Source organism: Alosa sapidissima, chromosome 17 (genome assembly GCF_018492685.1).
Source record: "Alosa sapidissima isolate fAloSap1 chromosome 17, fAloSap1.pri, whole genome shotgun sequence".
In the NCBI taxonomy this organism is placed as follows: Eukaryota; Metazoa; Chordata; class Actinopteri; order Clupeiformes; family Clupeidae; genus Alosa; species Alosa sapidissima.
Genome location: NC_055973.1, coordinates 20,877,632 through 20,892,362, shown reverse-complemented (window position 1 = coordinate 20,892,362; position 14,731 = coordinate 20,877,632). Strand labels below are relative to the sequence as shown.

At 39.1% G+C, this 14,731-nt stretch overlaps 1 protein-coding gene across 2 annotated transcripts in view; it reads left to right on the top strand.

Annotated features, from left to right (window-relative positions):
* The window catches only part of LOC121688789 (alpha-2-macroglobulin-like), a 29,111-nt gene extending 18,661 nt beyond the window's left edge, over window positions 1-10,450 (top strand). Inside the window, exons 21-34 of one of the 2 annotated variants that reach the window (XM_042068625.1) lie at window positions 3,432-3,483; window positions 3,683-3,766; window positions 3,860-4,036; window positions 4,294-4,369; window positions 6,799-6,955; window positions 7,049-7,123; window positions 7,321-7,471; window positions 7,552-7,742; window positions 7,856-8,071; window positions 8,302-8,435; window positions 8,632-8,722; window positions 9,864-9,926; window positions 10,034-10,139; window positions 10,223-10,450. In XM_042068625.1, the coding sequence (XP_041924559.1) occupies window positions 3,432-3,483; window positions 3,683-3,766; window positions 3,860-4,036; window positions 4,294-4,369; window positions 6,799-6,955; window positions 7,049-7,123; window positions 7,321-7,471; window positions 7,552-7,742; window positions 7,856-8,071; window positions 8,302-8,435; window positions 8,632-8,722; window positions 9,864-9,926; window positions 10,034-10,139; window positions 10,223-10,263 (1,614 nt within the window). In that variant the 3' untranslated portion in view covers window positions 10,264-10,450. Of the gene's footprint in view, window positions 1-3,431; window positions 3,484-3,682; window positions 3,767-3,859; window positions 4,037-4,293; window positions 4,370-6,798; window positions 6,956-7,048; window positions 7,124-7,320; window positions 7,472-7,551; window positions 7,743-7,855; window positions 8,072-8,301; window positions 8,436-8,631; window positions 8,723-9,857; window positions 9,927-10,033; window positions 10,140-10,222 lie in introns of both variants that reach the window. The other variant, XM_042068624.1, reaches the window with a different exon arrangement.
* Window positions 10,451-14,731: the final 4,281 nt, after the last annotated feature.

Here is a 14,731-nt window from a genome sequence, read left to right as displayed (position 1 = left end):
CCAGATGTTGGATAGTCTACCCAAAATGCGCTAATTAAAGCCCACAGCATATTACCACAAAAGCCTGGTGAGTCCTAATAATATTACCGGCTTATTGTTACGTGGTAGCAAATCATGTTATCAAAGAAATGGACGTAATGTAGGAATGCACACAGATATATTGCAACATAATGGTGTAGGCCTATCTGACGAAGACCTGAGTGGTTGGAACGTACTTGTACACTGGGCGCAAAGAAGACTCCTCACATTTTCCCCTTTGCAACTGTCAAAGAAATCCCATGAACACGGGAAGGCCTAGGGTAGCCTATACTGTACATCAGATGGCCTAAAGATTAGCCCCCTCTGCATAGCATTCAGTGATTTGCATGCAGTACTTTCAACACTGACCTTGATCTAGCCTAGTTTGGCTATTTAAAGCTACTTTATTGCCAAAACACAACACAATGTAAATTAACTATAACAAACAATAAAGGACTTAATCACACAAAGTAGGCCTACTATTTTACTGACTATAAAAAATAATAATTATGTAGGAAGTTTAGAAGTTTAGAACCCAGAATTGACCTGCACACTACAAAAGTGCACCGAATTCAACACAAATGACCCAATACACTTGGAGGAGGTATAAGTGCTTTCTTTTCAAGATATCTTAGGATTTCGCCGTAGTATCGTTTCAGTATCGAGCATCGTGATATTTATGGCAGGTATCGTATCGCAGTCATAATTTTGGTATCGTGACAACACTACTTGGATGGTAGACCTCCTTGGAAAACTAGGTTGCTGCTGGAAGTGGTGTTGGTGGGTGGTCAGTAGGTGGCACTCTTCCCTCTTGCCAAAAAGATCGATCCCAATGCCCCAGTGCAGTGATGGGGACACTGTACTGTTAGAGATGCCGTCCTTCGGATGAGACGTTAAACCGAGGTCCTGACTCACTGTGGTCATTAAAGTTCCCATGGCAAAGAGTAGGGGATTCCCCGGTGTCCTGGCTAAATTACCAACCTGGCTCATTCAATCTGGCCCCCTAATCATCCCCACTGTAATTGGCTAATTCACTCCCTCACTCTCCACCTCAAGCTGGTGTGTGGTGAGCGTTCTGGCGCATAATGGCTTGCGTGCATCACCCAGGTGGGTGCTACACTATCTTCAATAACCTCCTGAAGACCCAACTCTTTCGAGGGTACCTCCTCTGCTAGCACTACAAACAATTGGGCATGCTTAATCTAGCATTGAACGGTCATCCCATTCTATGCGAGTAGTGCTTATTGCTACACTAACATGTCCTAGTCACACTGTACCGCTTTGTCGCTTTGGATTAAAATATCACACATGACCTTGCATATGATACAATTTGGTATTGCAGGAGCCAAAATTTATATTTTTACAATTATTTAGATATTTAAGGGATATGTTCATGAGTGTGTGTGAAAAATGACATTGATTTATGGTATAATATTTAACTGTATAGTTGTTAGTTTCCAGAGCCGGACAGTAACGTTGTACATTTACTTGAGTACAGTACTTGAGTACAATTTTGAGGGATCTGTACTTTACTCGAGTATCATTTTTGGGGAGTACTCATGACTTAACTCAAGTACATTTGAGAGGCAAATATTGTCCTCTTTACTCCGCTACATTTCTATCCATAACCGTGAGTACCCGTTACTTCTTCTAAAAAAAAAAAACTGGGACAGCCTATCAACAATCACCTTCAGCTTTCTGCCAAAGTCAACTCCATGGTCAGAATTAGATAAGAGACGAAACCATGGACGAAACAATGGATGAAGACGCAGCAGGTCCATCCCGGGAATGGGCCAACCCGTGGTCCCACCTCGCCAGACTATTTCAATTTTCTGAACAAGTTACAGTAATGATAGTTTTCGCTTCAAGTGTTTCAATTACAAAATAGTATTTTGTATTTGAAATACGTATTTTAAATACATGTATTAGAAATACTGTCCATCCCTGGCAACATGGTAAAAAGATGAAAATGACTTGATTTTACTTTCAATTCCTTTTACATTCTCCAAGGTATTAACATTAATATTTTTCATAACTCCATGTAGGACGTTTCTGTACATAAATGTAAGCACTGTGGCAGTAGTAATGCAATATTTAGAAAATGTAGGCTACTCTTAATACTCAAGTACTTTTAAAAACAAGTACTTCAGTACTTTTACTTAAGTAGACATCTGACTGTTGTGCTTTTACTTGTACTTGAGTAAAATTTAGCAAAGGGTATCTGTACTTTTACTCAAGTAATGAAGCTGTGTACTCTGCCCGCCTCTGTTAGTTTCTGATTTCAATCTCTTTTCACCTAACAAAACCCATATTTGTCAGATTTTTTTTTATAAATGGCCGCCAAATCTGAGGCCTCTACGATTCTAAATCTGATCAGACCCCCTTTGTGATTTGTGTGTGTTAAAAATTTGTTTTTTTGTTTTTTGTTAATTTATCACTTCACTGTATGGGCCAACGACCTGGGAACATACAGTCCAAATTTGGTGAGTTTCTGATCATTACTTTCAAAGATATATGTGACAAATTCAAATAACATCCAAAAAACTAGTTGTCCAGTAAAATGTTTTTATACAACAATCCATTTCATAAACTAGACATATCAAAAATATAAAAAACATGATTGGGTGGAGGTATCTCAAAAACTAGGCCATTTGGCCCTGAACTAATAGGGTATTCTATTTGTCCATTCTATTGGCTCCATTCTATTTTGAAGACTTGTGCTGGCCACACAAGTCTAATTTAAGGCTCTCACAAATAAATAGTATGGCTATATTGTATTGTACATTTTCTGAATCATCAGAGTGCCTTGAGTATTGAAATTGTTGAGTTTTGTGTCCCTGGTGTTCTTTCAAGCCACAGGGATAAAAGAAAGCATAGTTTAGGTGGAAATTGTGAGAAAATGTGTGTTATTTCTGGTTTAAAGAAGTCATGTGACGTCTGTGTTTGTAAGACAGATTCAGCACTGGGCTTAAATGAAAGCCTAAAAGGTCCCCTTTCCAATGGTACCAAGCACCATATTATAGAATATTGACAATATCCCTACCATGAGCACAAACAAGATATACACCAGATTTTAAAAACGGAATTTATCTTTGGGGGTGGGTAGGTTCATGAGCTGAAAAAAGTGATTTCGCTACCACCCCTGCACTGCTATCGTGATTTTTCTAGTACTAGGGGCGTATACCTTGCCAAAAAACAATGATAGCATTTGTCCCCCCGATGATACCGATCAACCCCCCTGGCTCATGGACTATTAGCCTATAGCTCCCTTTTAGTACTTTGCCTTTACAAATGTCACAAACTACAGTATGAACTTGTTTAGCATCTTCCTCAAACACTGGAACTTGAACAGTCAGAACAGGAGCAGAGTTTTCTCAGAAATTTATATGGTCCTTTCAATGATGTTCCCTCAGGCTGAAGGAACTGAGAAGTCTGAGAGTTTTAGCTGGCTGCTGTGTCCGAAAGGTCAGTGGGGCTTTTATTTTCCAGTTTGTATGTATTTGTAAAAAATATTTTTCTATATCTATTACAAACAACAATCTGTTTCTCACTTCCACACACCACATATGAAAACTTCTGTTCATCATTTGTTTGCATGAAACTTCTGGTATGTTTAATCTTGCCTCTGGTTTCGTATACCTACAGCTTTATGTTGTTCCCACAGGGGGCGCTCTAACAGAGGAGGTGGAGCTGAAACTCCCAGCAGCGCTAGTGAAGGGATCAGCTAAAGCCTCAGTGTCTGTGCTGGGTACATCCTCGTATCTCAATCTGATTGCAATAATGGTGCTCATTCAGACAAGGTTAGATATCAGCTGTTTCTGATGTACAATTTATCTTCTAGGAGACATCCTGGGTCGTGCTTTGAAGAACATCGACAGTCTTCTGCGGATGCCTTATGGTTGTGGGGAGCAAAATATGGCCATCCTCTCCCCAAATATCTACATTCTGCAGTACTTACAGAACACTGGCCAGCTCACTGCAGACATCAAGGAAAAGGCCACCAATTTCCTCAAGAACGGTGAGCCATTATTGTGCTTTTGATAGCGAAGTGCAGATATCCATATAGGATACAATAGGATGCGTGCTCCCTGTGGGGTATTACATCTTGCTGCGTCTCTTCAAAATGGACATCATTTAGTTGGTACCAAGTTGGCACCAAGTTGGTACCAAGTTAGTTTCTGTCTCATGTTATTATATCAATCATATCTTCTCAATTTCTCTAGAATAGGCCAATATTAACCAGTTATATTGCTATCAACCAATTACAAACGACAGGATACCAGAGGCAGCTGAACTACAAGCACCGTGATGGAGCCTACAGCACATTTGGTAGTGGACAAGGAAACACATGGTGAGTTGATCACAGTTAAGTCATAAGGCCTATTCACACCAAAGATTCGTGATGAGATGAGTTGCAACATTCTGAAAAACAGCAACTTGCTGCAACATTCTAAAACCTTGCAACTGCGACTAGACATGGTGACTGTTTCGCGACGGCTTGCAATGATGTGCAACATCTAATTCACACCAGTGTTGCCAACTATTTCAAATTGAAAGTAGCTAAAGCCAGCTCCAAAAGTCGCTAAATGTCGCTAGATGACGTCACACACTAATTTGCATATCAATTACATCACCAGGTCGTGACCCCCCCCCAAAAAAAAAAAAAAAACGGTGATGGCCCTTTAATTCCCCTTTACACCTGTTTGCTTTTCTCCTAGGCCTTCTCAAATAGGCAACTTTATGAGCCTAATTTAAATATATTTAATTTAATATACTGTATATTAGGGTAATTGATACACTTCTGTACATCTTGTCATAGTATACACCAGAATGAGCATTAAGTGGCTGAAAATCAGCCATTTCCAACCTTTTCCCAACTGCTGCATTTGCTTTGCACAGCTTGAAGTCGGATTATAACTTCACCATAGGCTACACACAATTTAACCTTACGACAATGGCTATATTTTGGACTTATTTAGTTAATGTCACTCGGACAGATCGACAGAATTTTTTCCCCCTCAGCCGACAGTCTGTCCTGCATTGACAACATTGAGGCTACATAGCCTAAACGAATGCTTTAGGTTTTCCTAACTTGTATGCTCGATTTTGAACTATCTGCTTCGTGAATGAAGTTGTAGCCTACTTTCCTTTGTTGAAAGGTGCTGGAAAGCGTGACCATGTTTCCCTGTCATCATGTCATTGCTCTCGTCTCGTTGACTCTGGTTGTAGCCTAATCTCACCCGAAGTTGCTGCATCTTCCAATAACGTTGTCTGAGCTGTTAGATCTATAGAACATATACTTCCGTGGATAACATGGGCTGATACTACATAGGCCAGTCATTACTTTTATAATCATGGGGCAGCGCTTTGGGCGAACGCGATGTAGGCTAATTCACAAACGGAACAGACATGAGACTCTTACACAGCACAGCCGAACTCACTGCTCACTCAGAAATGTAAAAAGGGACGTAAAAAGAGTCTCAAAAAGTCTCAAGAACGCCAGAAAAAGTAGCTAGATTTGTCGCTAGTCGCTTTTTACAAAAAAAGTCGCTTGGGGGGGTCTGAAATCTCGCTAAATATGGCGACAAAGTCGCTAAGTTGGCAACACTGATTCACACCTGCAACTCCGCTCTGCAATGGTTTTGTCTCGTTGCGAATCTATGGTGTGAATTGGGCCTTAGACCCCCATAGACCACAGACCTTGGCCTTAGGCTATAGCTCCTGGCCTTAAACCACAGCTCCTGGTCTTAGACCACAGGTCCTACCCCAAGACCACGGGTTCTACCCTTAGACCACAACTCCTGGTCTTAGACCACAGATCCTAGGTCCTGGTCTTACAGGGCCCGGTTGTTCAAAACAAATCTGATTGGATTTGATCAAATCTTTCAATGGGTTGTTCAAAAGGAAAAATGGATCCTGAAATTGGATTGGATCACGTAATCTAATCATGGTGTTGATCTGAATAAAACCTTCACTTTGTGTTGTTCAAAACTTTTGAGTTGGATTGGGATAAATTTGATCCAAAAATTAGGATTACCCTGATCCCAACAGAAGGGTGGATTTCAGGCACAAAATGCTACAGTAATACATGTAGGAGATGAAATATGATTGTTTGTACTTATTTATTTGTTGTGGATAAGATGAAGGGTCTGATAATGTTAGGGGACGTTTGTATTGTTTTATTGTGGTGTTTTCAGTCTCTTTAGGTAACACGATCAATGCTGCCTCAGGCCACCTATTCTAACTGGTGTTCCTTACATAGCCACTAGGCTAGATTGTGATATATAGTTCCATTTATAAATACAGGTAATCAGGATTTCATAATCCTGAAAAGGTTGCATCTGGATCAGGTTCATCCAATCCTCAATTTCTTTGAAAAAACAGGCATAAAAGAAACATGGATTACCTGATTCTGGATTGTAAAACATGGGATTTCCAAATCTAGATCATTCTGATCCAGATTAAACTTTTTGAACAACTGGGCCTAGGTTCTTAGGTCCTGGTCTTAGACCACAGGTCCTACTACCCTTAGACCACAGGTCCTACATTTAGATCACAGGTCTTTAGGTCCTGGTCTTACACTACACGTTCTTAGGTCCTACACTTAGACCACAGACCCTTAGGTTCTGGTCATGACGTATGAGAATGTACCTTTCTTCATCTCAAATCAAACATCTTTATGAGATAAAAGTGTACCTTTCCATCTCAAACCAAACATCTTTATGAGGTATGAGAATGTACTTTCTCCGTCTCTAAGAGGTACTTGATCTCTTCTTTCAGGCTGACTGCATTTGTGCTAAGATCCTTTGGTAAAGCAACATCCTTTATCTACATCGATCCACAAATTATTACGGATGCAAAGACTTGGCTTGAAAAAAAACTGCAACCAGATGGTGTTTACCATATGCAGGGGAAACTTTTCAACAACAGAATGAAGGTATGAATACATAATACTTTCTACCAATTAACAAAAACATGTGGTCTTAGGATGGATGCTGAATTTAAAGTTGGCTTTGTTCTTCTTTTGTAGGGGGGTGTAAGTGATAACGTAACAATAACTGCATACATCACTGCATCAATGCTTGAACTGAACATGTCTGTCACGGTAGGTAAATCTTTTTGCTAGTCTACAGACATGAACAAACCATCTGATGTATCAGAGCTTTCATTCAGACACTTCTTCTGATCGATATCTGGTTTACGGCTGTATGACTTTCGAGTCATACTGCGACAATCATAACGGAGAGGTGTTAACTTTGAACCAGATTGTTGAATAAAATTATCTACTTTTTACTACTTCAGGAAGAAACCAAGAGGTTTCTAAAGTCCTCCGTCAGTGACCTGTCCAACACCTATACCACTGCTCTACTGGCCTACACCTTCAGTCTCGCTGGAGAAGAAGACATTCGAGCTGAGCTTCTGAAACACTTGGACAGTAAAGCAACTTCTGGAGGTAGGACACATTTTACAGTGTACCTGAACACACACACATGAACCTGCTTCCTTCATCTCATGTGACTTGTGTCTTCTCAGGGAGTCACCTGCACTGGTCTCAGTCCTCATCAGAGAGAGCTGATTCTCTGGCAGTGGAGACGAGTTCTTATGTGCTGTTAGCTGTTCTCACCAAACCCACACTGACTGCTGCTGACTTAGGCTATGCTTCCAGGATTGTCAGCTGGCTGGTGAAGCAGCAAAATCCATATGGAGGCTTCTCTTCCACACAGGTGCTCCACAGACCTTTCCTTTTTATACGTCTTCTGTTGTGTTAGTGAATGTGTGAGCTTTCCTACAGCTTCAGTATTTGCCCACACTGACAGATGGGTTTGTATTCTCTCAGGACACGGTGGTGGCACTGCAGGCTCTGGCTCTGTACGCCACCAAGGTCTTCAGCCCTCATGGCTCCAGCACAGTGACAGTGCAGTCAGCAGGGGGCGACAAACACCAGTTTGATGTGAACCAGCACAACACATTACTGTACCAGGAGACAGCGCTGCAGGACGTTCCTGGGAAGTACAGTGTAGAAGTGAAGGGCTCTACATGTGCTTCTGTGGGGGTCAGTGTGAAAGATCTTATTCACTGTGTTTCTAAATAACTAATGGTTGATATTCTGTTAGTAGTATTTCTATAACTCTCTTATGTAACAGTGTCATTGTTATTACAGTATGTGGTATGCTAGAACAGATCCTTTTGACTTGTTGTATGTATTATGCCACATGCCATGCTCATTGAATTGAAATAAAAATAAAAATTTGATCGCAAAAAAAAACCTCTCTTCTGTAACAGGTGGCTCTTTTCTACAACATCCCCACTCCCACTGAGCACTCAACCTTAAGCATTAAGACTCAAGCCAAGCCTCTAACTGAGGGGGAGTGCAACAAAGCCAATGGACAGGCATTCAGCTTAAACATCGCAGTCCAGTAAGTATCCTTATGTAGAGTTTACTCACTTCAAGTACAGGAACCAAAATTAAGGTAGAATAAACGTGATCGGTAAAAGTGGTTAACCATTTTCTAACCAGAGTAGCATTCCATTTCACTGATGTATTTTTCATATACTACTTATTCTTTTTAAAGATGGCTTTAGAGACACAGATATGTATCCTTTCTTGCACAGGTATGATGGACCACAGGAGAGCACCAACATGGCTATAATAGATGTGAAGATGTTATCTGGTTTCACACCTGACTCTGCCTCTGTTGAAAGAGTAAGTCATCCATCCTAACCCCCTGGTCAGACTAACGACAAGGCACATTCTTTTTGGCAGTTGGCATTTTACAGCTCTCCCCTCCCTTACAGTTTTTCCTTCCACTTGCATATAGGCCTAATAGTAAACACAAATGGCTAACACTTTATGGTAAGGGTACATGAATTATCATGAATTCATACATGAGTTAATTCATGAGTTATGCATTACTTCATTCCTTTTTATCTCATGAATTAGTTCATAGTCTTTCATTCATGACCTCATGCATGAACAACACATCAACTAAAGCATTAGGTACAGTGGGTACATCATTATGATGTATGATTTATTACCGGTAAACATGATCATCATGATTACATGAATGTAAGGTTAATTGCTCATAAGTTTGCTCATCATGTTTGTGGTCCTTCAACTAAAGTGTGAACAATGGCATGTGTTTAGAGAACTGCACAAGTTGTGCTCAAATCAGAATTTGAGTAGCGATGACCACATTTTTGGCAGAAAAAGAAATCATCATGATCATTCTTAATAAAGCATAAATCATAATGATGTGCCCACCATACTCAATGCTTTAGTTTATGTGTTGTTCATGTATGAGGTCACAAATGACAGAATATAAACTCTGACATTTCTGATGATTCATGAGATATTAAGGAATTAAGTAATACCTAAATCATGAATTAATTAATGCATGAATTCATGATAATTCATGTACCCTTACCGTAAAGTGTTATCCACAAATGTAATGTTGTTTTGTGTTATGGAAGTTTTGAAAACCTTGAATCCATTCAGTCATAAGAGGATGCCTGCACAGCAATTTCTATTTTTATTTTTTGCGGTGGTGACAGTGACGAGTTCCGACCCACAGTAAGCGTCACATGACCGCGGTAATGCGGTTACAGTCCCAGCCCTATTTGTAACCTCAAAAATACGTCTGAGGTGATGTGCAATGTATCTGCCAGCAGTCTTCATGTTAGCATGCTAGCAACCAACTAGCCGTGTCCGTGAAGCACAATCTTGTCTACCAGCTAATAACGGTCATTCAGTTACTGGAATTGTCTGTATGTACAGTAAGTCTGTATGAGTCATTAAATAACCTCCTGTAATGTTGTTCATGGCTCATTTATCTTTCTAGCTAAAGGGCAGCATGTTTGTGGACAGAGTCGATAAGAAAGATGACCACATCCTGGCATATTTGTCAGAGGTAAGAAAACAGTTCTGTACATCATTTAGATATTAGACTTTCCTTACATGTTTACTCAAAATGGCAAACATTGTCAATGGCAATCTGAGTATCTTTTGTTTCAACAGGTTCCAAAGGGTTTACATATTTCGTATCAACTGACAATCCGACAGGATCTCCCAGTGAACAATTTGAAGCCAGCAGTGGTCAAGGTGTATGACTACTACCAAACCAGTAAGTCTGCCTTATAAACCAGTATTATGTGGAAGATACAGTGTTGTTTGCAGCAGACTGATCATGGAATCTCTCTAATTAAGGTGACCAGGCTGAGGCCGAGTACCACTCCCCATGTGCATAAGAAGGCGTCCAGATGTATTTAATCTGTGTGTGTGTGTGTGTGTGTGTGTGTGAACTTGGCTATGTACTGTTGAGTTCCAAGCACAAATGACATTCCATTAAAAATAATTGACAATGTCTGAATTTCAATGTTATAATTATGAACACAGCTACTGTATGCTGACAATAAATATTTCCCTTTGAACATACCTACAAGTCCATACATTTTTGCACAGTGACACAATTTTAATTTTGAACACGCAATTTTTCATAAAAATGTTAAAAAAGATAAAAACACTTTTTTTTATTCCATGTTTTTACCACATTGTCTTGCAACCTTTTGGCATGTGCAAGTGTAATTTTAAGTAAGAACAAACATATTGTTCAAGAGAAAATCAATATTTGCCAGGGGTATGAATATTTTTGTTCTGAACTATATCTTAAAAAAGTCTAAAAAGTGAAAGTTTTGTCAAATGAAAAGATAGCTAGGCTATCATAAAAAAGTTGCATTGTTTGCATGATAAAATGTAATCAGGTAATCCCCAACAATGTAACTGTAATCTGATTACACAATTTTTTTTATTGTAATCTGGGCTGATTATAGAGACTTGATTTTTGTAATCTGATTACGTAATCCAGATTACATGTAATCCTTTACTACCCAACCCTGCCAACACACCACATCAAGAAACTGGTAAGCGATACTGTAAGGAAGGTAGGTGCGTTACTGGTAAGCGATACTGTTAGGGAGGTTTAAGCTTAATTAATATATTAGTAATATATAACTATCAGTATGGGGGACCCTTATAATAAAGTTGGTTAAGCTTTATTAATATATTAGTAATATATGACTACTCAGACGGTGAAGGGACTGAGACCAAAACTGACTTACCACATTTATTCCTTTAGGAAAAGTTAAAACAAAACAAGTAGTTGAATGGGCTATATTACATGCATCATTCCTATACCATCACTGTCAGCCCTACTAGCAAGGGAGACATGCGACATGGAATGTTCAGGTGCACAGAACGAGTTTATTAATATTCTGAGACTCACTAAACACTCACAGACGTAGACCATGCGGAGGACGTAATGCATAAACATAATGCTAAACTAAATGTACATTCATTTCCTGCTAGACTGAATTGCACTTTCCATGCACACTAAGCTAAACTACACTGAATGCATGTAAAGTTGCTAGCGGAGTTTAAAGCTAGTCACGTTAGACTCAGTGTGTATGAACTCCTGGTCATAATGAAAACATTAATAAACGTTCTCTAAGTTGCTAGAATTGCACCCAAATCTTAACAATACATGTAAAGTAACATAATACAGGTGGTATATCAAAGTTTTCAACTTAAACAACATTTTACAGTTACAAAATTAAAACAAAGTGGGAGAGCTTTATACAGTCAACCTACGCAATGCAAAGCAGCATACCGCTTCTGATTGGCTATGGCAACAATACAAGGACAAAACGCAGCAGAGCTGCAGTATAGCGTTTCTCCAAAGGGGGCTCCAAAACACCAATCTCAATAAAGCTGCTTAATTATGGCGAAAATCACATACAAACACTAAACTACATTTCTAACTCTGTTACACCCCCCTCCCCTGAATTTCACCAAATTCAAGCAGCAACCAAATAGTACGTCCAAAGGCAAAGAGTACACTACTTTCAAAGACTAGACAGAGGGTCACCAATTACAGAACAGCCAACCACAGAGGTATCCAATAAGGGTGAAGTGGAAGAAGAGGAGTGCAAACTCTCACACAACCAACCACTGGCAGTAGGGTGCCTTATACACCCCACAAGACCATAAAGCCATAAACCATAAATTCCATAAATTCTCCACAAAGCTAATCAGAAAAGCTAGATAAATAATAATATGTCATTAACTTTTATATTAGCATATAGTTTGTGAATAAACATTTAACATTTAAATGATGTAAGAAATAACTGTTAATTAGTGCCAAAAATATATTTAGTTAACTATTAACATATATTAATACAATATTAGTTAATAGATTTGTTAAAACATTAACATACAGATTTTATGCAAACAACTAATATTTAATTAATGATGAAAAAACTATTAACTTGTGCCAAATAGCCTAGATATTTTAGTAACAATTAACAAATATTAACAAAGGGTTAGGTAATTACTAGTTTGCTATTTATTATGGCACCTTATTATGGAGTGTTACCGAGACTTGAATGAACACAAAAAGTGTGTTTTTGAAACTATGCGTCATTTTCGTTATGCATTATGTAGGAAAAACTGGCGTTATGGATGTGACGGTTTCACGTTATGGATGTGACGTGTCTGAACCAGTCCTCGACAAACTACATAAAACACATAATTAAGTAGTGAATTTTGAAAAACTAGCGATGAAATTATTGCTTCCTCAGTGCCCACTAAGAGACACAGTCAAGTCGGCTTTTATATCAAAGGACACAGGAAGAATCAGGACAACAAGTCATTTAAAATATAAAAAATACATTTATTTTTTTCTTTTACCGTCATCAATTTTGGTCAGTGATTCCCGGGTTACTGAAACACCAGGGAACATGAAACGTGGCCACTCCCTTAAATAACTAGCCCTACCTGAACCGTTGCACCCAAAATACATGACAAAATATTTATGGTATGTTAGTCTCAAGAGCCCGCATCAACCTAACCCATACCCACTCATTTGTGATTTGCACACATAAAGTACATGTGCACACACGCACATGCACACAAACACACACACACACACACACACACACGCACGCACGCACAGTCGCACACATACAGACAGGCAAGCACACACACACATAATACAGACAGGCAAGCACACACACACATGAATGCAGACACATAAACACACACACACAGGTACGCATACGCATGTGCGCATGCCAACACACACACGCACACACATAAACACACAAACGCAGGCACGCATACGCACATGCACACACACAGACACACACACACACACACACACACTTATAAACAAAAGCAAACTCACATATGCACACACTCATTTACATGCACATGAGTTGCAGGAGTAGGAAATGGAGACAAATTGACAAGCGTGATTTATTTTTGCGAAGAGAATATGCAGGACTGAGAGGCGGTCATATTTTGTACCGCTATGTGGTACATCTAGTTTATTGCTGCCGTTACTTATGTTACTCTGTGGGTATTAGCTACAGAGGACCTGACACTTCAAATGCTGGTATATCACGTCACATTTAAAATTAAACTGTGTTAAGCAGACGTGAACGGCAGGCTGAACAGATCTGCAACAGAAGGAGGTTGCTATGTTAACTCCAGCTGCAAAGTCAGCCATCTTCACCAGCTAACGCGATAATCCAGTTACAACAACAGTATGACAGTTACAGGAAGATAATCGCTCAGATTTGTGTTATTAGGCCACTTGAAAATAGGCTATGGCTAGGCTAATCACTGGAGGTATTTTAATATTACCGGTATGTTTGTTTTGCTAATGGTTAGGCAAGGCCTCCCTGTGGTTTTGATCAACCTAATAATCTTTGAAATGTCAATTGTAAACACTAAGGTGAAATGCGTTGAAACTGACATGCCACCAGAACAGACGTTTTATCGGCTTTGAGGTATAATAAAGTCTCCAGTCTTGTAAATTCACATTATGTAACATCCATAACGTCACATCCATAACGCACCAATAAAGGTTTTAAAAGCAAGAAAGTGGCACAATTTGGTCATCACACTTTACATTGATATAAATCAGCTTTGCACAGACACTATGGACATTGTCGCATCAACACTGTATGTGTAGTATAAACTTTTCCTATAAAATGTTATGGTTGTGACATGGCCATGGAACTTGCTGACTTAAAAACAAAAGCCTTACAAATGTAAGGAGTTGTGCTCTTAAAGGCAAGCTGAGCATAGACATTGCTCTACCATTCCCTTGTCAATCTGGAATTTGTCAAATGGCACAATTTGTTTGAACCTTGGGTCCATTTATCCACTTTTTAAATATGTATAATATTACCATGTGAAAAATGTTGTTTCTGTATGGTTGCACACCATATTTATGATGTAAAAAGAGTGTAATTATCCATTAAATTCAATCAGATCAGTTACAAACAATAAAATATAGACCTAAATGAAGATTTTAACAACAGTTCTATTTGCATATGCACAACCTTTTTTTTCCATGGTAAGGATGACCTTTGCATGGAATTGCCCAATAGGAAAAAGTACAATCACTATGGGTGCCTCGCAGCTTCACTGCTTGGCCCCCAATGAGACCACAATTTAGTCAAATGAGCGCACACACATCCTCTCGATATACAAAAATATCTTACCATGACACCTCCTTGGCTCCGTACAAAATAGTGTTATACTGCAAAATCATCAGCACAATCACAAGTAATAAAGTAAGGGTCATCAAATGCAATAAAATAGCAGAGAATACTCATTGCCTAAATATTGTTCAGATATGTTATCTGTTCT